Genomic DNA, 26,703 nt, shown 5'->3' on the forward strand with positions numbered 1-26,703 from the left:
TTCAGCTCCAGCATCAGTCCTCCAGTGAATATTCAGGGTTGATTTTCCTTTAAGATTGACTGGTTTGGTCTGCTTGCTGTCCAGAGGATTCTCAAAAGTCTCAAAAGCACCATAATTTGAAAGCATCAAAAGCAGGAAGTAAATACACTAAATCTAATTTGATTTAGATGTAGTTTTTTCCACTACTGCGAATCAAAACATTTATATAGCATTCAACCTTAAAACTAATTGCTATGATCTTTGAGGTTTTTAATTTCAGGGCCTGTTATGTTTATGAGCAGTAGAAAACTAGAACTTTATACATGGTATCAAGTTATCGACAAAGAGCAGACCATAAACATTTGTTTAAATACTGAGAAATAAAGATGCATCTCTGAGAAAACAAATATTAAGTGATAAGGCAGCATTACCATAAATTATTATCAAGGCCAACTTTATATTATTAGATATATTATTTAGATTACCAAGTATTATCTAGCCTAGCTGAATACATTTTACAAATACTTGATTTTTTTTTTTTAACGTTACATTAAGACCTTGAAAATCGCTGGTTTAACTCTCACAGTTTGAATAATTTTAAGAGACTCAAAATTCTGTGACTTGAGTGAATCAAGGAGATGGCCCAACAGAACAAATCCCAGTGCAGCTTTGTTTCTCATTCAGATCCGGTGACAAATCCTATGAGGTGAGGGAAACGTCCCCATTTGGGGGAGTTGTGTGTTACAGGACTGGTTTGTAGTTCTGAGAATTCATGAGCGACCCTGGGTCCAGCCCTCATGACTGTCAAGGGCCAGAGTTCTTAGGGTTGGCCTTAGGGAACTCTGTCACGGCATAGTCCTTTGCGAGTGCTGCTTCCTGTTGGAAGAGAATAGTATCCACATTAATGAATGATTCAGGAAAGTATTTGACTTTCTGGCTTTTCAGGATTTATTCTAAATGAAATGTGTCAAAAATCACCCAGGGCTGCTGCTTCCTAACTCTTCTTTCTCCCATCCTTTTTTCTGTTCCCTTTTATAAACTATTGAGAACTCAAATAAACTAAAATCCTGTTAAAGGTCAGTGTATAGTATAGCATTAAATCAAAAGCTATGATATACTTACATATACAAAGTATTTTCTAATAAAACCTTCTAGAGCATTCAGTAGTAAAGTTGCTCTTATGTCATAACTTTGAGGGGAAAAAAAATCATGAAACATGATCCTGCCAAATTTAGATCAGTGTGTGGATACATCACTAAGGTTCAGTTTTTATCACTCAGTCCAACGAATGCCCACACTTGGCAGTAACAACTTTCCTCACTAAAGAGGCTGTGAATGGGGCAGCTTCACATCAGAGACAGGACAGGAGACCAGATGCTGTGACTTGACAGGCCCATCATAAATGAAACTCTCACACATTTAGGTTGTGAGAGGGCTGGAAGGAAGCAAACTTTAAATCTTGAGTTCATTTCTATATTAAATTTTTTACTTTAAAATTTTTATTAAATTTCATTTTCCATTTTTATTGTCTTCTCTTTTTTTACTTTTTATTTTGAAATAATTCTAGCCTTAGAGAAAAATTGGAAAAATAATTCAGTGAGTTTACATATACCCTTTATTTCCTCTAATGTTAGCGATCTGTATAACCAGAGTATATTTATCAAGACCAGGAAACTGACATTGGTATACTACTATTCACTAAACTATAGGCCATATTCAAATTTCAGTTTTCCACTGTCCTTTCTCCGTTCCAGGATCCAGTTCCTGATCCTGTGTAGTTGCTTCATCTCCTTCATCTCCAACCTGGGAGTTTCTCAGTCTTTCCTTGTCTTTCATGATCTTTGTACTTTGAGTACTGAGAGTTGTTTTGTAGGCTGTCAGTTTGGGTTGGTCTGATAGGTTCTCCTGATTAGATCGAGGTTACACGTTTTCTGGCAACATAGCACAAAAGTGATGTGGCTTTCATGCATCATAATCAGGGAAGACACGATATTGAAACATTTTATTGCAGATGTTAACCTTGATCAGTTAGTTAAGATGGTGTCTGCCAGGTTTCGCCCTCTGTAAGTTACTGTTTTTCACTTCATAATCAATAAGTATCTTGGAGGAGATACTTGAGACTGTTATTGGCCTTTTTAAAATGCATGTAATTTGGTCAGTGTTTTAATAAAAATAAGGACTAGAGAAAACCTTGATTATTCTGTTTCTGGGAGTAATCTAACTGTCCAAAATAATCATTACACAATACTTTTTTGTGGAACATGGACTCCATATTCCATTTTTTAATTTCATAGGGTGGTATAGATTTAAAGTGATTGAGAAAAATCCATTTGTTCATTTTTTCAAGTTTAAATTTTATCCAAGGGACTTTTGAACTCAGCTTTAAAATAATTGAGTTACTAGAAGCTTCAGATGGTTAGTCAATATTATAGAAGTTTGTCCTGTATTAGAGCAATAGCATTTATATAAACTCTCACTATTAAATATGTTATAGTAGGAAAGAGTTGGAGGGTTTTCTTGCTTGTTGTTTAGTTTCCCAGTGCAGTTCTCTCCTCCCCACCCCCCATTTACTTTTCATTTTAAACTCAGTTGTTTCAGCTGATCCAGAGTACTGGTTTGAGTTTGAATTGTAACCTTGGTTTTCTTATCTGTTGAACCTCACAAGGTTGTTCTGGAATTAAATCAGTTGTTTTATGTAAAGTATTTAGAACAGTGCTTGGCACAGAACCCAGAAAGTGTTGGACACTAGGAAAAAAGGGTAGCAGAGGCATGGGTTGCCTGCTGACTTGAAGAAACTATAGCGTTTACAATGAGTATAATTCTGTCAGATGTGTTTTGTTCCGAATAGCTATCTAATCCCACTGAATTTGCTGCTTTCTGCAAAATTTTCTTCAAGACTTTAGTGGTGAAATCTAGGGGAATTTCTGGTCTTGCTTTCCTAAGAGAAGCATATTATCATTTTAGGCACTTTGGTAAACTAAAAGCGTTGAATACAGGCCAAGCATGGGCAGACACAATTAAAAAAAGAAAAATCCTTAGTTGTGTCCTTTAAAATACATTTTCTAGACGTGGGGAGTTAAGTGATCATTTTGTGGTAGGGTGGCCAGGTTGTATTTAAACCCCCACCCCCGTCAGGAATACTGCCCTGCAGTTTTTTCTTGGCTGTTAACTTTTCTGGGATTGCATGAAACCTGTCCCTACGCTGTCTGGGCTGTCTTCTCATATATGTGTTTTTCTTCCTCATGGTGCCAGGAATTTGTCTTAGTGTAATACTGTGCTTTTCCCCTTGGATTCCTTTCTCCCCTCCTCATTTTTAAAGAAAAGCATACAAAGTCCACTTTATTTACTGATGTTTTTATTGTTGGTCACTACCAGGCAACAGGGTTGACAAATACAGTGAGCTTTGAGGAAGTGACAAAATTTCAAATAATGTCCAGTAGCCCTAGTCATAATTGCATAGTTGCTGTCCATCTCTGCTGGAGTGTAACTTGTCTAGAGTTTATTTTACTTACAGTCTCTTTTCTTAAATGGCCCCCTAATGGCCTCTTACTCTTATTAATATTTAGGAATCAACCCTACCCAACCTCGTTTGGGATGTGATAAGTTATTTATCAAAAAACCCGAACTACTGCTTAACTTCTAGGAGCATCAGTCTTCTCATTTATCAAATGGAGATAAGTAACTATACTTGATACAGTTGTGATAGAAATTAATTAGTTAATGTGTGTTTGTTTAATATATAGGTTTCAGTTTTAGCTCTGTCACTTAGTACCTGTTTGGTCTTGAACCAGTCACTGGCCTTTCTGACTGACAACTTCTGTTCCCTGTCTGGAGAATGGAGTTAATAAGACATCCCTAACTAATTCACAGGGCTGTTGTGAGGGTCAAATAACCTAATCCTGTGAGAAAGCACTTTGCTGATTAACTTTCTGTACAAGTGCAAGATAGACCTTAATCTAAGTTTGATTCCAATTGCTATTGATATGCATTTTGATTTAAATGCATTCCTCTATGCTTTTCAAAGCCTGCTTTTAGTTTCTCTGAGTTTGGGTTCCCTAGGTCAAGAAGATATTTCCTCATCTGGCCTCCACAGATTAGCCTTTCTCTAAATGTCAGGCTGAGCTTCACTGGTGGTTTAGTGGTAAAGAATCCATCTGCCAATGAAGGAGGTATGGGTTTGATCCTTGGGTTGAGAAGATCCCCTGGAGAAGGAAATGGCAACCCACTCTAGTATTCTTGCCTGGAGAATCCCATGGACAGAGGAGCCTGGCAGGCTGCAGTCCATGGGGTTGCAAAGAGTCAGACACAACTGAGCGACTAAGCAACAACGAAATGTCAGGCTACCAAGCACTGGCCAGAAGGAAGGTTGAGAGAGGTTGCTAAAATATTAAAATATTTTAATGCACAGAAATATTAATAATCACCATCAAGATAAGATGATAGTTCTCCCATTCTCATTCCAGCCACTCTTATCAAGTGTAATGAAATACTGAAACTGTAGCTTCAAAGCCATTGCTCTCCCTATCACACGGCTTAGTAATAACTCTTTAAGACCAGTGGTTAAGACTCACACTCCCAGTGAGGAAAACATGGGTTTGATCCCTGGTCAAGGGACTAAGATCCTGCATGCTGTGAGGTGTGCCCAAATAAAATAAAAAAATTTTAAGACATCAGTATGATTATGGTAGTAAGCAAATGTTTATTAAATACCTTACTGTGTACTAAGTACTATGACAAAAATAGGGGAAATTCCTAAAAAAATTGTTATCTCCAGTTTGTTCTCAGTGGTTCTGAGGGTGAAGGGTGGGAAGGAAGTTGGGGGATGGAGTGTGGGAAGGTGAGACATTTCTCAGGGGTGCTGCTGAACCTCTGACAATGTGCAGGCCATCACCCCCCTCCACTCCCCATGTCAGAATGTCAGTAGTGCCAGGGTTGAGAAACCCGAGTTTAGGGGAACAGTCACTATCTGTGGGAGAGATGTTAATTGCTTTCCCATCAGGATGAAAATATGTTATCACTGTAGCTGATAGACTATCAGCATGTCACTTGGCCACCCTGAAAAGCAGGGCTGGGAGTTTGTCCAGAAGTGCCCTGTATCTTGAGAAGGGGAACATGGCCTTCACTTCTTTCAGTGGTCTACTGAGAAGCCAAAAGACACCAACAGAAAGAAAAGCAGTAACCTCATACTCCTACAGCTGACACCATTATTTTGCCTATCTCTTTTCTCCATTTATGGAAAAATGCTGCTTATTAATCCTGCTGATGGTGAAAGAAGGAAGATGATGATTAACTTTTCACTCTTAGCAAGAAACTGCTCTAAGTTTACCACCCTCCAATCATCAGCTAATTTGTTTTCACGAAATGGCTCCACCACCACAAGCATAAGAAAAGAGTTCCTTTTGTTTGAATCATCCTTTTGAAATTAACCACAGGGGAATGCTGATATAGATGGAATTCTGTTTCATCAGAGATAACATATGCAATCCACATTATATTTTTTACCATAAAAAAATTATAACATTTTCATGTTTTAAAACATTTTCCTCCCGCGCCCCCAGCATCCCTTATACCTACTCTCTTGCCCACCAAAATAGGAGTGTTCAAAAGATTATGTAAACACATTCCCAAGGTCTGTTTTGTCCCTTGCTTAGTGTTTTGCTTCTTTTTATTTTTCAGGACAGGAATTTTGTACTTGTGTTTAGTGGGTAGAAAGCAAAAAGGCTGTGTGCAGTGTGAAAAGGAAAAATGGTATGTTAAAGGAGCAATGTGGACCAAGATTGGTTCCCCAGTTTTCCTTCTTAAGGTAAAACTGACAGTTACATATTAGAAAGTCTTTTCCTTTGCAAACACTTGATAAGAAAACAGTTGTATTTCACTGGCCTTTTATTCCCCCCCCCCCCCCACTGGCCTTTAAAGAACAAATAATTAGAATGTTGTATCAGTCAAATTAATGAGACTCTAAGAAACGTATTTTATGGCAAATTATTCATGTTTTCCTGACCGCCCCCTCCCCCCAACACACACACACAAATAGCATTCCAGAATGTATTTCTTTTAAAATCTGTTCCACTTGGGAAGGTCCCGGCTGATGAGAACAGCATGCTTAATTTTCACAGATCAAGCGGACTTCAAAGTAATAGATATTATAGGAAACAGACTTATGGTGTTAGCAAGATTTTCTCTATCATTTTTCCAGTCTCATATAGACTTAATGGTGCTATTTCTTATTCTTTTTGCTAGGTCACTTTGGGATGGGACTGAATATATGGGGTCAGACCAGCTAACTTAACTGAATACCACCAGGTGTTGTCTGTGATTGAAGTATTAGAATACACTTATGTACATATGCATTTCATGTTCTCAGGAGTATGTCTTCAGAAATTGATCTCGAAGAATTCTGTATATTATTCAGATTTTTAAAACACAGGTTATCTACAGAGAGTGAATGCAAGAGTTACTACCTAGCTGCTGGGCTTTGTTTAAGATTGTAAATAACCATTACTACTAAAGTATCTTATTTGAGATTTTAGATTATTAGATACAGAAATAGAAACCAAGTTTCAGTGTGTTCCTGTGATTGAAATTTTGATATCTGATAAATATCTCAAATTAGACCTTCTAAGGGATCTAACCAAAGTAAGAATAACTGGGAACATGTTGTTTTCCTTGGCTAATTTGGCCAGAGGCTCTAGAAAATATAGAATGGTGAGTATATGCCAGCCCTACTCTTATTCCTTGTCAAAGCTAGAATTCTTGTTTTGCTATAGGGGCAATAGGACTAAATCTATAGTGCTGTATGCACATTACTTGTAAATTCTTATGTCAGGACCAGATGTTCTCTCATATATTTTCACCTCCAATGTTCTCTTCATTTTACTTTAGTCCCTTCATTTTTAGAGATGAGGAAGCAGATTGGTTTATTCAAAGAGAACTAGAACTATAACATAGGTTAATACTTGCTAGCCATGCTAAAAACTAGTGTCAGCCAAATATGGGCATTTATGTATCATTTTCAGATTTTTGCCATATCTATGTGCTTACTAATCCTATTTAATACTGTTGAAATTGACTTCTTTAAGTAAGTTCTTTTTAAGGAAATGTTTTGCTGCTATAAATGAAAAACCCCCACTTCCTAAAAATAGGAAGTAACTCTAAAAAGGAATCTGAATCAGGACAGTGTTATTAAAAGTTAATTTAAATTTTAAATTTAATTAATTCATGTTATTGAAGTTTTAATTCTTACTGCTCTTGGTCAGAAGTGTGCCACAGCAGTGTTGGCATGTTTAGATGGCAGTACATTAATTGTCTAAGAAGAGCTCATTTAAAACCTCTGGTTAAATCTTCTGCTTCAGGTTTTTAAAATGGAATGCCTCTTTAGGGGAGAAGTAAAAGGGATAGACATTCATATATTGATATATGACATAGTGTAGATCAGATGATCTTGTTATATTCAACTATAGTTGTGAAACTATAGCACAATATCACAATATTCTGGTTTTATAGAATACTGACACTGATAAGGCTACAGACCATTTCCATCACCACTGTGGTGCCTTCCTGTTGCTTTTTTGTAGTCACATTCACTTCCCCCTTGCTCCCACCCCTAGTTTAACCTTTGGCAGCCACTTATCTGATTTCTGTTTCTGTAATTTTGTCATTTCAAGAGTGTTGTATAAAAGAAATCATATATGTAACCTTTTGAGCTTAGATTTTTATACTCAGCACAATTCTCTAAAGATGTGTCGACGTTTCATGTACCAGTAGTTTATTCCTTTTTATTGCCGAGTACTATTCCGTAGTATGGATGTACCACAGGTTAATCATGCACTCAGTAAAGAACATTTGGATTAATTCAAGTTTTTGGCTACTATGAATAAAGCTGCTATAAACATTTATGTACAGGTTTGTGTGAACATAAGTCTTGATTTTACTACCATGTTCTTTGTTCTTTTCTGATGTTCCAAGCTTTTTTTTTTTTTTTTTTAATTTATTTTCTGTTTAGAGAATTCCTGCTAACCATGCTATTAGAGTAGCTCTGCTGGTGCCAGACTCTCTTAATGTTTCCTCCTCTGCGAATGTCTTAGTTTTTCTTTCCATTTTTGCTGGAATCTGGTTGATAGTTACTTTCTTTCAGCACCTGAAGAAAATAGGCCACTTGCTTCTGGCTTCTGTAGTTTCTGGTGAAAAATTCATTGTTTTCCCCCTATAGGTAAGATTTAGTTCTTCTTTCAAGAAAATTTCTTTGCCTTTAAGTCAGAAGTTTAATTATCGTGTCTTGGCATAGATTTCTTTAGTTTTATCCTATGTGGAGTTTGTTCAGCTTCCTGAATCTGTGGTTTTGTTTCCTTTTCACATTTGTTGAATTTCAGTCGTTGTCTGAGTACTTTTTCAGCGCCACTCTTTCTCCTTTCTTTCTGAACTCCAGTGGCCCTAATGTTATTAATAGGGCCGTTTTGTAGCCCCGCAGGTCCATGAGGCTCGTTCCTGTTTTTTTCCAGTCTAATTTCCTGTCTGTTGTTAAGACGGTACTTTCTGTCTTCCAGCTCATTCCTTTCCTACATACCTTCCATTCTGGGTTGAGCCCATCCAGTGAACTTTACATATTGTCTCTTTCTTTGTGGAGACTATTTTTTGTTTGTCTCTTTGCCCCAAACTTGTTTGTAATTGATTACTGAAATTTTTTATCATGACTGGTTTAAAATCTTTGTTAGATAATTCTCACATCTCTGTCATCTAAACTTCTGGCATCTGTTGATTATCTTTTTGTGTTGTTTTAATTCTGTCTTGTACTTTATATAGTAAGTGGCTTTCTTTTGAAAGCTGGACATTTTCGTTTTATGTTCGGACACTCTGAATATCATCCAGACCTTCTATTTTCACTGGCTTTTCCTCACATTGCTCTGTCAGGGGAGTACGGGGAGCCTTCTTACTACTACTAGGTGGACATGGAAGTCCAGGTTCCCTGCTCGCCCTCCATTGACCCCTGAGGGAAGAAGATCCTGCCGAATTGGGATGGAACCCCAGGCTCCCTGCGCTCTCCGCTGACACCACTCAGGCAGGGGAGGAGGTATGTTGCCAGTCAACAGGGTGGTCATGCTGGCTCTCCACTTGGCCTGTTCTGACACTGCCTCTGGCAAGTAAGGTAGGCCCAGGGGGAGGTCAGGCCGCCTCATTATGGCCTCCTGAGGTAGATGTCCGGGCTTACCACTCAGCTCTTGCTGGTGAGTGCGATGGTGGGGTCACAGTGTTTTCTGTGGTGTTGGCTGCATTAGAGCAGTTATTGTCAAAAGTTTTCTGTCTTGCTAAGACTGCGTTTTCTTGTTCTTTTGACCAGAGAGAGCAGCAGATGTTTGTTTTTCTCTGTGCCAGTTGGCATTTCCAGATTGCTAGATTCTTAAGCTTCAGATCTGGGATATATTGATATTAGGCAAAAAGAAAACCAAAAGAACTTGCCACTAAGTCATTCCATTCCATTCCATTCCAAAGCTCCTAGCTGTTCTGCCTTCTCTCTACTTTTCAGAGTCTTCTTCTGCTTTATATATAATTTCAGGGTTTTGTGTTATAATTAGCAGAAATCATAGGGAAAATAATGTCTTCCTCATCGTCCTGGAACTGGAATTTACATTTTTAATGTAAAGTTAACATTCCTAAATTTACATTTTAATGTGTTTAAACAGTTATATCAAATATACAACCATTATTGGGGGAAATGTCACACACTTTATATATTATGTGATAATTTTCATAATATAGTGCTCACAAGGACTTTTAGGAAAGAACATCTTTACTTAAATTGAAATTCGTTGTTCAAATTATTAATGAAAACTTTTCCCCTCTAGGAAATAATGCAAAAGGTGTCCCAAGGCTCCTGACCAGTGAACAAAGATTTGAGAAAGACAGCCAAGCTCATGTTTTCTCCTGATCAAGAAAATCATCCATCCAAAGCACCAGTGAAATATGGTGAACTCATTGTCTTAGGGTAAGACTTCTCCATCTGATGAGCATAAAATTGAATGATATATGGTAACTTGAACATCTTCGTTAAATGAACTTTTTTTTAGAGTTTATATCCTGTCTATTTCCAAAGAGTATTTAAAGCTACAGAGTTATATTACCAAATCAAGAAATTCTTTTAATTCTCCATTTTTATGTCATCCTTTGTAAGTACTCAAATGCTCCATAAACTCTGCCTAACCCTCATCCCTAGAAAGGACAAGCCTTCTTAAAGATGAAGTGAAAACTGTACTTGTCTAAATTCACATAGCCAATCCATTTGCCTTCCCTATGCCTTCTTTTAGAAAATTTGCCTCAGCTGACTATACCCAAAATCTCCCCTCTGCTTAGGTCATTTCATGTAGGTTAGTGTTTATTTGTCCCTTTGCCCTCTGAGACAGATGCTGCTGTGTGCTTTTGGTCCTGTACTTAAGAGTTGTATAGACATAACAATATGATGATTCTGAAGCCCAGGACATTGCTACTTGTTTGCTTCAAAAGTAATCTCATCCATTCAACTCATACAGTCTTATGATTGACGAATAAATGATTCCATTATTTCAGTTTATCCAGTCTAAACTTGCCGCAGTGTCAAAATGGAGACACAATGTTAGTCTGTTTCTTAGAGATCTCAGAAACTAGACATTGTAAAATTTATTTTCTCCCTACTGTTTCTGTCCTGCCTAAAAAGCAGTTCTAGACATTTACAACATATTTTAGAATCAGGTTGGTGCAAATTATTCTTTAACTGAGACTGTGGCCATTGTTTCAGATAAGAAAGTAAGAAAAACTAGGGAAATAATATGGTGTTACTGAGCTTGACTGGAAGCCAGGAATCCTGAATTCCGGTACTTTTTCAAGCACTGCTAGCTGTGTGGCCTTAGGCAAGTCACTTAACCATTTGGGGCCTTAGTTTCCTCTTCTGTAAAATGACAGACAAGATCAACTAAGGTCTCTTGAGATTAAAGAAAATGTTGTTTTCTCAAAAACAACTTAAAGATTGTAAACTTAATATAGGAACTACAATATTACAATTTAAAATCACATAGATTTTTATGTATTAATAACAGATTTTTAACCACTAAAAGCTATTCAAAGTTAAATTCTTCAGCAGGAAATTTGAGTCATTTGAAGACTTAGAATTTGAAATTTAGTATATGGTTTAAACTGGCTCTTTTAGCCCAGCAGTGTCTCAGTTAATCTTATAAAATGGTTGTCTCTGTACCTGGCACTTGATGTCTTAAAATGCATACAGTGCTGCTTCTCAACATTTTAGAAGAAGTCAAGCTGGATAAGGTGGTCAGTTTTGTGCTGGTGCTATTTAGAAAAGAGCTCTGAGCTATAGGAACACAGTGTAGGAATAGAGAGCATATGTCCAAAAGAGGAAGGAGGTGAGCTCTGGTAGACAGTAGTGAGGGGCAGTGAGGAGCCCTCAGTTTGTGAGACTGGGGCAGCACAGTCCCATGCAGCAAAATCCAATATGTATTAGCTGAGCGGCACTACTCTGAACCTTTAGCAAGGTTAGCAGGGGCTTTTACCAGAAGAATCAGTGTGTTTTACATTTTATAAAGGTTGTTCATTGTAATTTCTATATCTGACAACCTTTGAGTAAACTCCCTTCCCTTCCTTGTCAGCCACTAGTGTAGGCCATTTTATAAGCACAGTCTCCTCCACCCTCAAAACTGTACCCATTCCTTGCCTCAGTTTCCTCCCAGATGAACCAGCTATAAATAAGAAACCATCAAACCAAAGGGTTTTATCGAGCAATAAGGGGACAGTGTGTGAGGGGAGAGTATTATTAAGCTACTGTCCATGCTTCAGCGAAGCAGTAAAGAATGAAAGAAAGCACAGCAAGCGCCTAGATTCCAGTTCCAGCTTTGCCAGTGTCACCTGTGTGACCTTCAGAAAATAATGGAGGGACTCAATTCCTCTGAAGAATAACTTAATTCCTAACCTGTAGCAATGGCAAGTGGTACCAGTCTTGCAGTTTTTATGAGAGAATGGATAAATAAAGTGATTTGTGAAATAGAACCCACTAGTGCCTAGTACCGGAGAAGGCAGTGGCACCCCACTCCAGTGTTCTCGCCTGGAGAATCTCAGGGACAGAGGAGCCTGGTGGGCTGCCGTCTGTGGGGTCACACAGTCAGACACGACTGACGCAACTTAAAAGCAGTGCAGCAGCAGCAGTGCCTAGTATGTAGTTAACACCCAGATGTTTGTTTTGAACCTTTTTCCTATTGGTTCACTCCTCGCTCACTTGCTTACCTTTAGGGTGTGTTTATGTTATCATGGAGAAATGGTCATAAGATCTGAGCAACAACCATGTTTAACGGCCACTTAATTATGCTCAGTCAGACAGGTTTTACTGACATAACGTGAATGTGTACAAGCCAGTAGCTGAGACTAACAAACAAGTCTAAAAATTCCTAATTTCAAAAGTTCACTTATTTATAAAGTGTTTGGTTCATAATTAAAGGAGATTCTATTTTAAACAAGTCATATTTGTTTAAATATGTACTTTTAAAGGTTGTATTACCACATGCAAACATTCACCTTAAAAAAAAAATAGAATGAGTCATAAGAAGTCAGATATGCCATCAATCAGCTCTTGATTATCTTAAGTAAAAGAGGGAAGAAAAATACAAGTAATTTACAGCTGTGTGTAATCCAAAAGGTACTTCTCTGTGACTTCAGACGTAGACAGAAAAAAATCTTTTTTGTTTCACACTCAGGCAGCTGGTCTGGGGATCAGCAGTTGCTAAAAGTTAATTCCAGACGCTTATAATCTACTAATAGATAATTAACCAGTGGTTGATCCTCTAAGACAAAGTAAAGCATTTGTTTTAGAATTGTGTGGTTCTTTCATGAGATCATCTAAACTTTCTTCTCCCCCATCAGGTATAATGGGTCTCTTCCAAACGGCGATAGAGGAAGGAGGAAAAGTAGATTTGCTCTGTTTAAAAGGCCTAAAGCAAATGGGGTGAAGCCCAGCACTGTGCATATTGCTTGCACTCCTCAGGCTGCAAAGGTAAGACAAACAGAAACTAGGTACATTAACTTGGAGAAATTGGAAGACTTTTATTTGCTGTTTATGTTCTCTAGCAGACCCTTCACATTGCATCCCAGAAGTTTCCTTTTGTTTGGATGGGAGAAGACACTTGGGAGATAGGATATCTAAAGAAATGCCATCTAAAAGGGCATAGGACTTTTTTTTTTAATGACACACTGGGATCCATGAGTAGAAATTAGAAGGAAATAATTCCTTTTTTGTCATTAAAAAAAAAAAGTGGGGGTGAAGGAGGAATGGGGATTCATCTAGAATTTGGAATTGTGGGATTGCCCTGGGATGTAGTGTGTTCCCGCTATTACTCGAGGGACCTCCCTGAGCTGGGCAAGGAGCGTGGTACAGAATATATGTATTCAGGGCCTAGAAACATGTTTGGATGAGATCATTTTTTTAATTAAATAGTCTTTATCAAAGGTTTTGTGGATGCTCTTTTTATTTTTTATGATCCCCACAGCTTTGTAGCATAGTGCCTTAAACACAGTAGACTTTCATTAATTATTAAATCAAATCAAAGCTGTGAAAGCAAATACCCAGTTGTGTCTATAACACAACTTCTCAGTCTCCTGGCCTACTTCATGCTTCTAACCCCGTTTTTATTCCCAACTAAAATTCCCAGAAGCTAGGCCATCATTTCAGGACACTTGGACTTTTCCTAGAGTGATAGACAGTAAGAGGACATTTCAGATCTTAAATTTCCTATGTATTCTTCTACTTCCAATTTTACGACACAGACTAAATTTGATGCTGTGGTGAATGAATAAACATTACAAAGAGTTATTTACATCTGGAAGTATCTGTATCTTTAAGCAACTCTAGAATGTACATTAATATTACACCATCTGAGGTATATTTTTGTAGATTAAAAATAAATGAGAGTGAAATTGGCATATAGTGCCTTGTTTTAAGTCACATTTGTGGTCCCTGGACTTTTGGCTTTGTTTTATATCCAGTGTGGTGTCTAAGCAAGAGTCCTCGAGGAGTCATTTAAGGGCCAGGGAATGCAGAAAAGTGACCGTTTTCTTTTACATGTTTGTTTCTGTTCTTTTGCAAAGAAGGGATGTGCTGATAAATAATAAGCAGGTGGTAGAGTGAAAGGTTTATTGATCTGAGGAACTTCTTTCCAGTATTTCCCCACTGAAGTGCTCTTGGCATTTTGGGTGTGCCAATTCTTTATTCAGGACTGTCCCACCTGTTACAGGATATTTAATATTAGGTTGGTGCGAAAGTAATTACGATTTCGAACCGTGAATTTCAAATCATTTTCAGTTCAGTTCAGTCGCTCAGTCGTGTCTGACTCTTTGCAACCCCTTGAATCGCAGCACGCCAGGCCTCCCTGTCCATCACCACCTCCCAAAGTTCACTCAGACTCAGGTCCATCGAGTCGGTGATGCCATCCAGCCGTCTCATCCTCTGTCGTCCCCTTCTCCTCCTGCCCTCAATCCCTCCCAGCATCAGAGTCTTTTCCAATGAGCCAACTCTTCGCATGAGGTGGCCAAAGTAGTGGAGTTTCAGCTTTAGCATCATTCCTTCCAAAGAACACCCAGGACTGATCTCCTTTACAATGGACTGGTTGGATCTCCTTGCAGTCCAAGGGACTCTCAAGAGTCTTCACCAACACCACAGTTCAAAAGCATCCATTCTTCGGCACTCAGCCTTCTTCACAGTCCAACTCTCACATCCATACATGACCACTGGAAAAACCATAGCCTTGACTAGACGGACCTTAGTCGGCAAAGTAATGTCTCTGCTTTTCAATATGCTATCTAGGTTGGTCATAACGTTCCTTCCAAGGAGTAAGCGTCTTTTAATTTCACGGCTGCAGTCACCATCTGCAGTGATTTTGGAGCCCCCAAAAATAAAGTCTGACACTGTTTCCCCATCTATTTCCCATGGAGTGATGGGACCAGATGCCATGATCTTCGTTTTCTGAATGTTGAGCTCTAAGCCAACTTTTTCACTCTCCTCTTTCACTTTCATCAAGAGGCTTTTTAGCTCCTCTTCACTTTCTGCCATAAGGGTGGTGTCATCTGCATATCTGAGGTTATTGATATTTCTCCCAGCAATCTTGATTCCAGCTTGTGCTTCTTCTAGCCCAGTGTTTCTCATGATGTACTCTGCATAGAAGTTAAATAAGCAGGGTGACAATATACAGCCTTGACGTACTCCTTTTCCTATTTGGAACCAGTCTGTTGTTCCATGTCCAGTTCTGACTGTTGATTCCTGACCTGCATGTAGGTTTCTCAAGAGGCAGGTCAGGTGGTCTGGTGTTCCTGTCGCTTTCAGAATTTTCCACAGTTGATTGTGATCCACACAGTCAAAGGCTTTGGCATAGTCAGTAAAGCAGAAATAGATGTTTTTCTGGAACTCTCTTGCTTTTTCCATGATCCAGTGGATGTTGGCAATTTGATCTCTGGTTCCTCTGCCTTCTCTAAAACCAGCTTGAACATCAGGAAGTTCACGGTTCATGTATTGCTGAAGCCTGGCTTAGGGAATTTTGAACATTACTTTATTAGCGTGTGAGATGGGTGCAATTAAGAGGCTCAAATATGTCTTTATATTAATCAAAATAGGAACTGTTACAATCAACACATTTTTGCCAATGAGAAGTAATTTTGTTTATTCTTGTAGTATAAAACTCTGTGCTTCAGGATTCCATGAACTCTTGGAAAGCATTTTCTGCCGCCTCCTGGTTGTAGAAGTGTTTTCCCTGCAAAAAGTTGTCAAGATGCTTGAAGAAGTGGTAGTTGGTTGGCAAGAGAGTCAGTGAATATGGTGAATGAGACAAAACTCCATAGCCCAATTCATTTAATTGTTGAAGCATTGATTGTGCAGTGTGTGGCCGGGCATTGTCATGGAGCAGAATTGGGCCCTTGCTGTTGACCATTGCCGGCTACAGGTGTTGCAGTTTTGGGTGCATCTGATTGATTTGCTGAACATGTTTCTCAGATGTAACGGTTCACCAGGATTCCGAAAGCTATAGTGGATCATATGGGCAGCAGGCCACCAAACAGTGACCATGACATTTTTTTGGTGCAAGTTTGGCTTTGAGAAGGGCTCTGGAGCTTCTCAGTCCAACCACTGAGTTGATCATTGCCAGTTGTATAAAATCCACTTTTCGTCACATGTCACAATCCGGTTGAAAAATGGTTTGTTGTTGTGTAGAATAAGAGAGGATGTCACTTCAAAATGATTTTTTTGATTTGCAGTCAGCTCATTAGGCACCCACTTACCAAGATTTTTTACCTTTCTAATTTGCTTCAAATGCCAAATGACCGTAGAATGGTCGACGTTGAATTCTTTGGCAATTTCTTGTGTAGTTATAAGAGGATCCGCTTCAGTGATGCTTTCAGTTGGTCACTGTCAACTTCTGATAGCCAGCCACCACACTCGTCATCTTCAAGGCGCTTGTCTCCTTTGCAAAACTTCTTGAACCACCACTGCACTGTACGTTCACTAGCAGTTCCTGGGCCAGATGCATTATTGATGTTACAAGTTGTCTCTGCTACGTTATGACCCGTTTTGAACTCGAATAAAAAAATTGCCCAAATTTGCTTTATATCTAGCATCATTTCTGTAGTCTAAAATAAATATAAACAAGTAATAAGTCATTAGCAAAAAAAATAAAGTGAGAAATGCACATTAAAATGATGTATAATAACATAGCCACATTTATTTAGGAATTTATTCCAGTATTAAAGGCAGAGTTCAACAATGCAGAACAGCCATTACTTTTGCACCAACCTAATATTCTTGGTCCCTTCCCACTGAATGCCATTTCAGCCCTCAAATCATTGTGATGGCCAGCAAACACAGCCGGCAAACGCCCCTTACACAGCTGACACTACCTCTGGTTAAGAACTACTATCCTAGGGAAATCTTTCTAAGCCTTGCTTCTGTAATTTCCTGTTGTGTACGTCTCTTCATGTTTTTACTGTCATACTTCTCATGTTTCATTGCTGGCTCCTTTGCATCTTTACTAGGCAGCAGGAATCTTAGGGATCAAAAATTGACTTTCTGCTTTTTCAGTTTTGGAGGAGTGTATAATGAGGTCAGGGAGAAAACTAACTGTTTAGTCTAGCAGTCATCTGGGATGAGTGCTTAAACCCTGACTTCCAATCCAGTGAGAATTTAACTTGACACAGCTCTGTATTCTCAATCTGAGTAGATCTCATAGTTTAAAAAAACACAGTTTATAATCTCAAAGTATACAAAACCTGTGTTTTTAAATCCCTTTAGCCTTTAAGAATTAATGGCCAAAGTACTAAAAAATTATTTCATTGAAAAGTCAGCTGCTTAATGTTGAGATAAAGTAATTATAGATTTTTAAATCTTTAAAACCATTTTGTCATGTTTATGAGTGCATCAATGTGTGGTAAAGCCTGCATATAAAGCCTGTTAAAGTGCATGGGAGTGACGTTAACTGTACTCTTGAGGTTCAGTTCCTCTACAGAGACAGGAGTAGGGAAGGACATATAAGCAGCCTTCATTATATCTGCAGTTTAATTTCTTTTAAAATATCAGAAGCAGAAATGGTATTAGTAAGAATGATAAAAGTTGGGTAGTTAGTACCCAGGTATTTATATATTCTTTTTGTATATTTGAAAATTTCACAGTCTTAATTATCTTAAAACTATGAAGACTTTATCATTACAGGTTAGCTACCAATTGAAACCAAGTAAAATTTCATAATACCAAAGTTCTAATTACGAAAGTGTTTTTTTGTTTTCATTTAGCCTCTTTGCTGCATATAATCATTCTTCTGTGTCTTTCTCTGTTTCTTTTACACAGCCTGTTTCCACTTCCTCTGTGCAGGTTTTTCCCCCTCTGATATTATCATCAACTCATATGCATAGAAAACGCCCGAAAACAAAACTGAGAAGTTCTTTTTAACAATGTTTTTAGTTTGGCATATGTCAAAAGTACAGTCATAAGCATTATATCCATTTCCTTTGGTATGTTTAATCATTCTATGAATTTTTCTGTATCTAGCCTAGCATATGGCAAATACTTGTCATCTATAGAGTCACAGAGTGGCTAGAAAAACCAGTTAACTTTGCTTATTTGTTAACTTTAAGCCTCTTTGAGTTATTAAATAAGATTCTTAAATAAATAATCTTGTCTTGCAAGATTTTGTGTTTTCTCCTTATCAGAGCAGTACTGAGTACTGCTTTCATTTTCTATCTGGGATTTGATTTTTAAGTATCTTATAACTTGAAATACTTATAATGGAGACTCAGATTTTACAATTTTTTTATACAGTGAACTTATGTTTTTACTCTGTAATTGCTTCAGTGCACAGATAGACCTCAGATATATTTTGGGATCAGTTTCAGACCACCACAATAAAGCAAATCACAACTGGTTTCATTTCCTAATATATATATAAAAGTTATGTTTGCACCATGCTGTGGTCCCCTAAGTGTGCAGGCTTCCCTGGTGGCTCAGAGAGTGAAGAATCCACCTGGTAAATAACCACCTCCATTTAGGAGACCTGGGTTCAATCCATGGGTCAGGAAGATCCCCAGAAGAAGGGAATGGCAACCCACTCCAGTATTCTTGCCTGGAGAACCCCAGGGATAGAGGACCAGGCGGGCTACAGTCCATCAGTCACAAAGAGTCGGATATGACTGAGTGACTGAGAACTAAGTGTTCAGTAATAGCATCATGAAAGTTACTCAGTTGTGTCCAACTCTTGCGACCTCATCGACTGTAGCCTACTAGGCTCCCCTCTCCATGGACTTTCCCACCATTGAGCCACCAGGAAAGCCCTTAATTTTAAAGTACTTTTAACGCTAAATGCTAACCATCATCTGACAATGCAGAGTTGCCACAAATCTTCAGTTTATAAAAAATTCAGTTATCTGTGAAGCATAATAAAATGAGGTCTGCCTAAATTCTTCTGTACTCCACTCACTCTAAGAAACCACTGTCACAGCAAAGGTTATGCAAGTTATTAATCTCTAAATTTCAGGGGGAAAATATGTCATACATGTAATAAATAGATCATTGTTTTTTAAAGAAAGAATAAAAACCTCTATTTTTCTTATTCTCAATTGATCAAACATTTTATTCAAAGTAGCAGCAGTGATGTCCTTGATTATGTATTAACATATATATTTTTATACGTCTGTGTATGGTTGAAATGAATACCAGCAGTGACATAAGAGATGTTTTGTTTTGTAATTATAAAATAGTTGACTTACCCTTGAAGCAATATAGTGGTATTTTTTTTTTAACTTTTGTTTTATGTTGGAGTACATATACTCCAATACAATGTATTAGTGTTGGGTGTGCAACAGGGTGATTCAGTTATACATTTATATGTATCTCTTCTTTCTCAAATTCTTTTTCCAATTACATTGTTATAGTATAATGAGCACAGCTCCCTCTCTTTTTTTTTTGAAAAAAAGGTTATCTTTTATCTATTATGGTTATCTATTTAGATTGATGTACCTGCTAATTTCTGCTATTAATCTTTTTTTTTCTTAGGCAATAAGCAATAAGGACCAGCATAGCATATCATACACCTTGTCTCGAGCACAGACAGTAGTGGTTGAATATACTCATGACAGCAACACTGATATGTTTCAGGTATTATAACATCTAAACTTTTTTTCTTAAAAAACAAAAAAAGGTTAAAAACCTGTTGTAATTGACTTTCGCTGTGGTCAGCTTAAAGGTTATCACACTTAATGCATTTCATTAAAATATATTTTGATTTCTAAACCCCATGTATAAAAGTCCACATAGCATGGGTAAGAGATGGGCTCTGATATCAGAATTTCTGGTAAACATTACTTAGCCACTCTCTGCATCAGTTTCCTCCTATAAAGTGAGATAATAGAACTTCCTTCAGATGACTATTAGGAAGCTTAAATGTGTTAGTCCCTCTGAAGTATTCAGAACTGTGCCAGGTACCTGGTAAACACTTAGCTACTAGTATTGGTAGCTGTAAAAATTACTATTATCTATTATTATCCAAAAAAGAAACCAAGGGATATTTTATACACATTTATGATCTTTTTTGCTGTTACTTCTCACTTTCCTCTCTAGGCAACTAAAAGTACAGTTTCTAATTATTCATATCATATACGTGAAGTTAAACTTTCTTCTCAGCACATATTTGGTCAAAGCTAATGGTATAGTAAGTTTTTATTTCTCTCATTCTTTGTACCAATCCAGTACTGATGATTTTATAAATCAGTGATAGAAAAGCCAAACCTTAAAGACATAAGCAAGATTCTTGATATTCATGACATCGTCTCTCAATATTGGGTTTTTGTAAAGCCTTGGGCTTTTTTGAAACAAACTTAAATAGGATATAAAGTGCCTCATAATGTTGTTCTTATAATTATTGTCCCAATGACTTTACACTTTTTCTTAAATTTATGAGATAAAATGAAGATAAAAAGGCCTGGAGGTGTCTTTGCTGTAGTCAGTAACAAAATATTTCTTTAAAGTCACTTTATAGTCAACCCTCTTAATGGAATGCTGAATTTTTTAGAATAGTAGAAATATTTTTAGTTCCAAAGGTTTAAGACCATTTTCTTTAGATATCGTATTCTTAGAAATAAAGAAAAGGAACATCCAAATGTTACATTTTTTTAATCAATAAATTTCCCCCTAAAACTATCCAGACTAAATAAGTCTTTGTACTTAGTGGCAGGATAAAAACACTAGTTTTATCTGAAAGTGTGTTGATAAAAGGAATTCTTAAAACTCAACTATGCAAAGAGCAACTTAAGAGTCATCCTCTTTATAAAGGGTCAGTAGTTTTTCTCAGTAACAATTTTCTTTATCTTTTATGATATTACTTATTCAGTGTTAGTTGTTTTTGGCTGTGCTGGATCTTCATTGCTGCAAGCAAGCTCTCTCTAGTTGCAGTGAGTGTGGGCAGCTCTGTTACAGTGAGCGGGCTTCTCATTGTGGTGGCTTTTCCTGTGACAGAGCACAGGCTCTAGGCTTGTGGGCTTCAGTAGTTACAGTGTTTGGACTTGGTCGTCCCATGACACATGGGATCCTCCCAGACCAAGGATCAGATCTGTCCCCTGCATTGGTAGGCAGGTTCTTAACCATTGTACCACTAGGGAAGTCCTATGATACTACTTTATAACAAATACGTTAATGAACTGATTTCTAAATGTTTAATACCCTGTGATAATTGTCACTTTTGCCTTCTTTTCCACCGATTTCATTTTTTCAACTTTGATCTTTCAAAATGAAATTAATTTACTAGCTAGTAAATTTGAAGATGTTTTTACTTCACTGACACCTCATCCAGCAGAACACTGTTCAAGGAAACTTGTCTCTAAAATATGGCCAAGAACCAGGAAGAAAACAGAAGAGACATTTAGGCATATCAAATAAATGCCACAGAGTCCATATACTGAAATTCCTTTTCTCTAACTCCCTAGAGAATCCCTTAGGCCACCGCCAAGAACCTTTTGAAATACTGTTCTTTGAAGTTTGGTTATCTGATTTCTCAACCCATAGCAGAATTAAGAGTAGCTGGTTCAAGGAGGAGTATGCTGCAGAAACAAGTATACCCATCAGCAAGAAATGAGAGTTAACAGCCTGACAGAAAAGACAGGAGAAAATCTGTGAAGTAGACATAAGACCTCAAAGCATGGCTTTGTAAGGTTTTAACATAGGGATCAGTGTTCTTCTACACCTTTATAGGACCCAAAGACATCACTGCACTTCAGCTTAATAGAAACAGTATTCATAGTGTAATGTCCTGGAGTCATCATAGAAGATTTACTTTTATGTTCATTGTGTTCTGTTAAGGAAACTAGAGTAATATGTGGTAGACATATTTCTTTCCCAAGGGGTTAAAATTAAAATCTGCACTCACTTAGAAATCTCAGCCATCCTAAACTCTTCATTCTTAAGGGTTTCCTATATTCTGGGTTGTAAGTTCCTACTTAATTCTGTGCTCTAAGTGATTACTACATTAGAGGAAATCGGACAGGTTGGTTTTCAAGGGTATAGATGCCCCCAGAGTTAAGTGTGACAAGTTTGAGCTTTAGAAATTTCAGAGGCTTGATGATTTCACCCTATTGTTTGTGCCTTTGAGTGAATTTTCCTCTGTGTTCCTTTCAATAGTTTTATAGATATTTCTTTTTCTCTTAGATTGGCCGGTCGACTGAAAGTCCCATTGATTTTGTAGTAACTGACACAGTTCCTGGAAGTCAAAGTAATTCTGATACACAGTCAGTGCAGAGCACCATATCAAGATTTGCCTGTAGAATCATATGTGAACGGAATCCCCCCTTTACAGCACGGATTTATGCTGCAGGATTTGACTCATCAAAAAACATCTTTCTTGGGGTAAAAAGCTTTTTTCCTAAATGTTGCCTTTCACAACCACTTCAGTTTCCCAGTTTACAAATAAACAGAAGCTATTTTTCCTGCTAGGAGAAGGCTGCCAAATGGAAGACATCAGATGGACAGATGGATGGCCTGACCACTAATGGCGTTCTTGTTATGCATCCACGCAATGGGTTCACAGAAGACTCCAAACCGGGAATATGGAGAGAAATATCAGTGTGTGGAAATGTGTTTAGCCTGCGTGAAACCAGATCAGCTCAGCAGAGAGGGAAAATGGTGAGTACTAAGATGTAAACTTCTTAATTACAGTAGACTTCGTAGGGTGAGTTGGACTGAATGCATTACATATTCCCCAAAACTATTAAATCTTTTGCTGATACAAAGTACAAAGTGTGGCTATCAAGCTCTAACTTCCAAACACTATACCAGGAGGATAGTATCCTAGTTTTTCAATGAGGACACTCTAAAAATATATTCTTTTATATTTTGTTAATATATTTTAAAACCTAAGCTTTCCCAATTTAAACAACACTCTGTGTATTTTCTACTTGTATCTGTATATCTTTGACCAAGATATTTACCAAATTGTAAATATTAAGCTAACTGATTAGTCAGATGGTTTAATCATAAATTATCTTTACTATAACTCTGAAAAGATGTGTTACTGCTTAATATTTGATCCTTGATTTTGAAACCTGTATTTTTCATGACTGCCATTCAAGTTTCTTCAATAAACAACCAGAGGAAATCTCGATTCTTGAGCAAGGAGCTTGTAAGACCAAAACTCTGAAGTAAAAATCCAAAACTCCGTGGTGAGTGTGTGTTTTTTGATTCTTGTTTCTTCTAGGTGGAAATTGAAACCAATCAGTTACAAGATGGCTCATTAATTGATCTCTGTGGCGCAACATTGCTGTGGCGTACTGCAGAAGGCCTGTCCCACACTCCTACGGTGAAGCATTTAGAAGCTTTAAGACAGGAAATCAATGCAGCGCGACCTCAGTGCCCTGTAGGGTTCAACACACTAGCATTTCCCAGCATGAAGAGAAAAGATGTCGTTGATGAAAAACAACCCTGGGTGTATCTAAACTGCGGCCATGTGCATGGCTATCATAACTGGGGAAACAAAGAAGAACGTGATGGAAAAGATCGTGAATGTCCTATGTGTAGGTCTGTTGGTCCCTATGTCCCTTTGTGGCTTGGATGTGAAGCTGGATTTTATGTGGACGCCGGCCCTCCAACCCATGCGTTTAGCCCATGTGGGCATGTGTGTTCAGAAAAGACAACTGCCTATTGGTCCCAGATCCCGCTTCCTCACGGTACTCACACTTTTCATGCCGCCTGTCCCTTCTGTGCACATCAGTTGGCTGGTGAACAAGGCTACATCAGACTTATTTTCCAAGGACCTCTAGACTAACAGACAGTTGTCCTCCAGGACTACATTAAACATTTATAAGCTAAGTGATCTGGGCTTTCCAACCTGTCGTCCACGTCACAGTTTTTCTGCTTTGGTCGTTTGCATTAAGATGAAGATTTTTTAAAAACATTTGTAATAAATAGTAGCAATTTCTGAGCAAAAATCTGAGAAAATCAAGCAAAGGGATTTTCGAAAGTACCAGACTTCTGATTTCTGAGTTTTGAAAATATATTTTGAGGAGAAAAAGACATAGTCTAATTTGATGCCTTCCTTTTAGTGTTTTTGAATCACCCATCCTCAGTGTTGAAAAATTGTTTTGTATAACTGAGGGTACTGTTGGTTCAAACTATGTTAGTTTACAGTTTGTTGCAAAATTGTAAAATACAGCAACATGTATATTAACTTTTTTTCTATTTATCTTTATTATAGAAAATATCTTAGAATGTTCCTGGTAGAGTAGCATGGTGACAATGGTCTCACACTCCTGGTGAGAATGGTAGTTTAGCAAGCGTAGCTCAAGGATTTGCAGAGTTAGGAAGAAGGACAGGAGAGACTCTCTCCCCACCCCATTTAAATATGAAATTTGGTAAATTAGAATACTTTGTAAAAACAGATTCATATTAATTACCACTATGTAAGAGGTGTTTGTTTTTAACCACATTAAAGGTAATCGGGAAAGAATTTTTTCCTTAATGTTTCTTCCGAGTATAGTACTATAACGAAAACTTAACGCTAAGAAACATTTTATATGCTCCTTTGAAAATGCAATTTAATCTAGATTATCTATTTTTCTCCCACAATAACTAATCTGTTTTTAGTATCAGCAACATTTGGCAAGTTTATTTTTTAGATATAAACTGTGGTTCATCTGTTCACTGTTTCTAGAAAAAAATCATTCCCATGAGAAAAAGCATAAATTAACAAGAAAGGAGAGTGACTTGATTTGCTTTTAGAAGAAGAATGCTGAATTAACTATCCTGTATTTGGACTTATTCAGGTGTTAAAAAACGTAGAAAGATTTGAAGGGTTGTCTTGAAGGGTTGAATGACAACAGTGCTTTTTTGTTGGTTTTTTTTTTAATTTAACAGACCAGCCTTAACTGTGGGTTTGAATCCTAAAAGGACATTTGCCACAGTGTGACTCAAGGAAGTATTTGGTTGGCAGGTGAGCACCAGTGACAGCCAAATAGAGGGACATGCTTGCATGGTCAGTTTATTCTTCATTTCCAGTAAGTTCTTTGGTTTCAGAAGGAAGAAAACATTTTCTCTCCCTTTCCCCCACCCACCCGTTTTTGTGTGTTTTTTTTTTTTTAATACCCACAAGGAAAGTATAGACAGCTGCACTACATCAAACCCTTTGTGACACTTGTAAAAATCAGTACACTTTTAGGTTAGACAGAATCATTTTTTTAATCTTTTGATTTGTTTTCCTTTAGTTCAAAAAGTTGTATTATACTTAATTGACTCTAGCAAGATTTTGTATGTGGTAGCATAGCTTTAATTTATCCTGTTATGATACTGTTCTGAATTTTCTTTTGGTTTTTAAAAAACAAAACCTGTTGCTTGGAAGCCATGAACTATTTTACTTTACTTGTCAAAATTTACTTGTTTTAAAAAAATGATCATTTGGGTTCACTCAGGAAATGCATGTCAGGAAACTTGTATTATAAGTTGACTAGTTGTGATGTACCAGTAACTGCTGTTACTCCTTTTTCAAAGAAATACAGTTGATTTTGAAGTTTTTTAGATTGTCACATGCTTTGTGACTAATGCAAGGAAATCAAGTCCTATGTTGTATTTGTTCTAGTAATTTCTATTCAGGCTATATATTGTAGCTAATTTTTATTTGCAATTAATTTATTCAAACTAAGTAAATACTTTTCAAAATAGATACTTGAATTTGTTTCTGTGAGTTCATTTTTCCATAACTTAGAATGGGAAACCAGAAGTGAAAACTTGTGGACAAAACCAGTCCACACTCCAGAAATATTCACTTGAAATAGGTGAGGAGTTTGCATGTAATGTAACTCTTTATTCTCTGGTTCTCTTAGGAAGCTATGTCTTCCCTGTTAATAAAGGAACTTCTTTAGTGGTTGAGTAATTGCAGCCTTTTTCTAAGTTAAACCCTGCTAGAGAGATAGCTGTTAGTAAGCTGCATAACTAGACTGTTTAAGCAGTGCCTCAGTAATCATAAAAGGTTCGTGTTCTTCCGGAGGTGTCTGAACTTCCTCCTATCAATTGGGAAAAATCTGGTTCATTTTCTGTCAAATTAAAGTTATGAAAACTTAGATAATTTAAGTCATTAGTCATATGTTTTTCTGTTCAAGCATCTTAATTACTCAAGCAGTTTAATTATTAGACATTTTGCCAATGACTAATAGAATACTTTTACTTACTCAGTTGTATTAAGGGAATGTCAGTATTCTGACCAAAAAGAAAAAAGTTGTGTTTAGGTGTCCTAAATGCATTCTCAAGAAAGATAGTCTGAATGGCTCAATTCTTTTATCAGTGATCTTAATATCTAAATCTGTGTTTGATTAAGATCACGTCTTGAGCTGTGGCTGACTCTCTGCGATGCTATGGGCCGTGGCCCACCAGGCTCCCTCTGTCTGTGGCATTTCTGGGCAGGATTTCTGGAGTGGGTTGTCATTTCCTCCTCCGGGTTATCTTCCCAACTGAGGGCTTGAACCCATGTCTCTGAGTCTCCTGCATTGCAGGAGTTTCTTTACTGCTGAGCCAACGGGGGATGTGTTAGTCACTCAGTCGTGTCTGACTCTGCAGGCCCAGGGACTGTAGCCCACCAGGCTCCTCTGTCCATGGATTCTCCAGGCAAGAATACTGGAGTGGGTTGCCATTCCCTTCTCCAGGGGATCTTCCCAACGCAGGAATTGAATCTGAGTCTCCTACATTGCAGGCAGATA

General features: G+C 37.5%; 1 protein-coding gene across 4 annotated transcripts in view; it reads left to right on the top strand.

Annotated features, from left to right (window-relative positions):
• The window catches only part of PELI1 (pellino E3 ubiquitin protein ligase 1), a 57,800-nt gene extending 32,127 nt beyond the window's left edge, over positions 1 to 25,673 (top strand). For 3 of the 4 annotated variants that reach the window (XM_060412041.1, XM_060412042.1, XM_004005841.4), the window contains 6 exons: positions 9,819 to 9,958; positions 12,871 to 13,000; positions 19,529 to 19,630; positions 22,172 to 22,369; positions 22,457 to 22,645; positions 23,217 to 25,673. In XM_060412041.1, coding sequence (XP_060268024.1) covers positions 9,888 to 9,958; positions 12,871 to 13,000; positions 19,529 to 19,630; positions 22,172 to 22,369; positions 22,457 to 22,645; positions 23,217 to 23,783 — 1,257 coding nt within the window. In that variant the 5' untranslated portion in view covers positions 9,819 to 9,887 and the 3' untranslated portion in view covers positions 23,784 to 25,673. The remainder of the gene's footprint in view (positions 1 to 9,818; positions 9,959 to 12,870; positions 13,001 to 19,528; positions 19,631 to 22,171; positions 22,370 to 22,456; positions 22,646 to 23,216) is intronic. The other variant, XM_042245992.1, reaches the window with a different exon arrangement.
• Positions 25,674 to 26,703: the final 1,030 nt, after the last annotated feature.

The sequence above is a fragment of the Ovis aries genome, chromosome 3, assembly GCF_016772045.2.
Source record: "Ovis aries strain OAR_USU_Benz2616 breed Rambouillet chromosome 3, ARS-UI_Ramb_v3.0, whole genome shotgun sequence".
NCBI classification, from domain to species: Eukaryota; Metazoa; Chordata; class Mammalia; order Artiodactyla; family Bovidae; genus Ovis; species Ovis aries.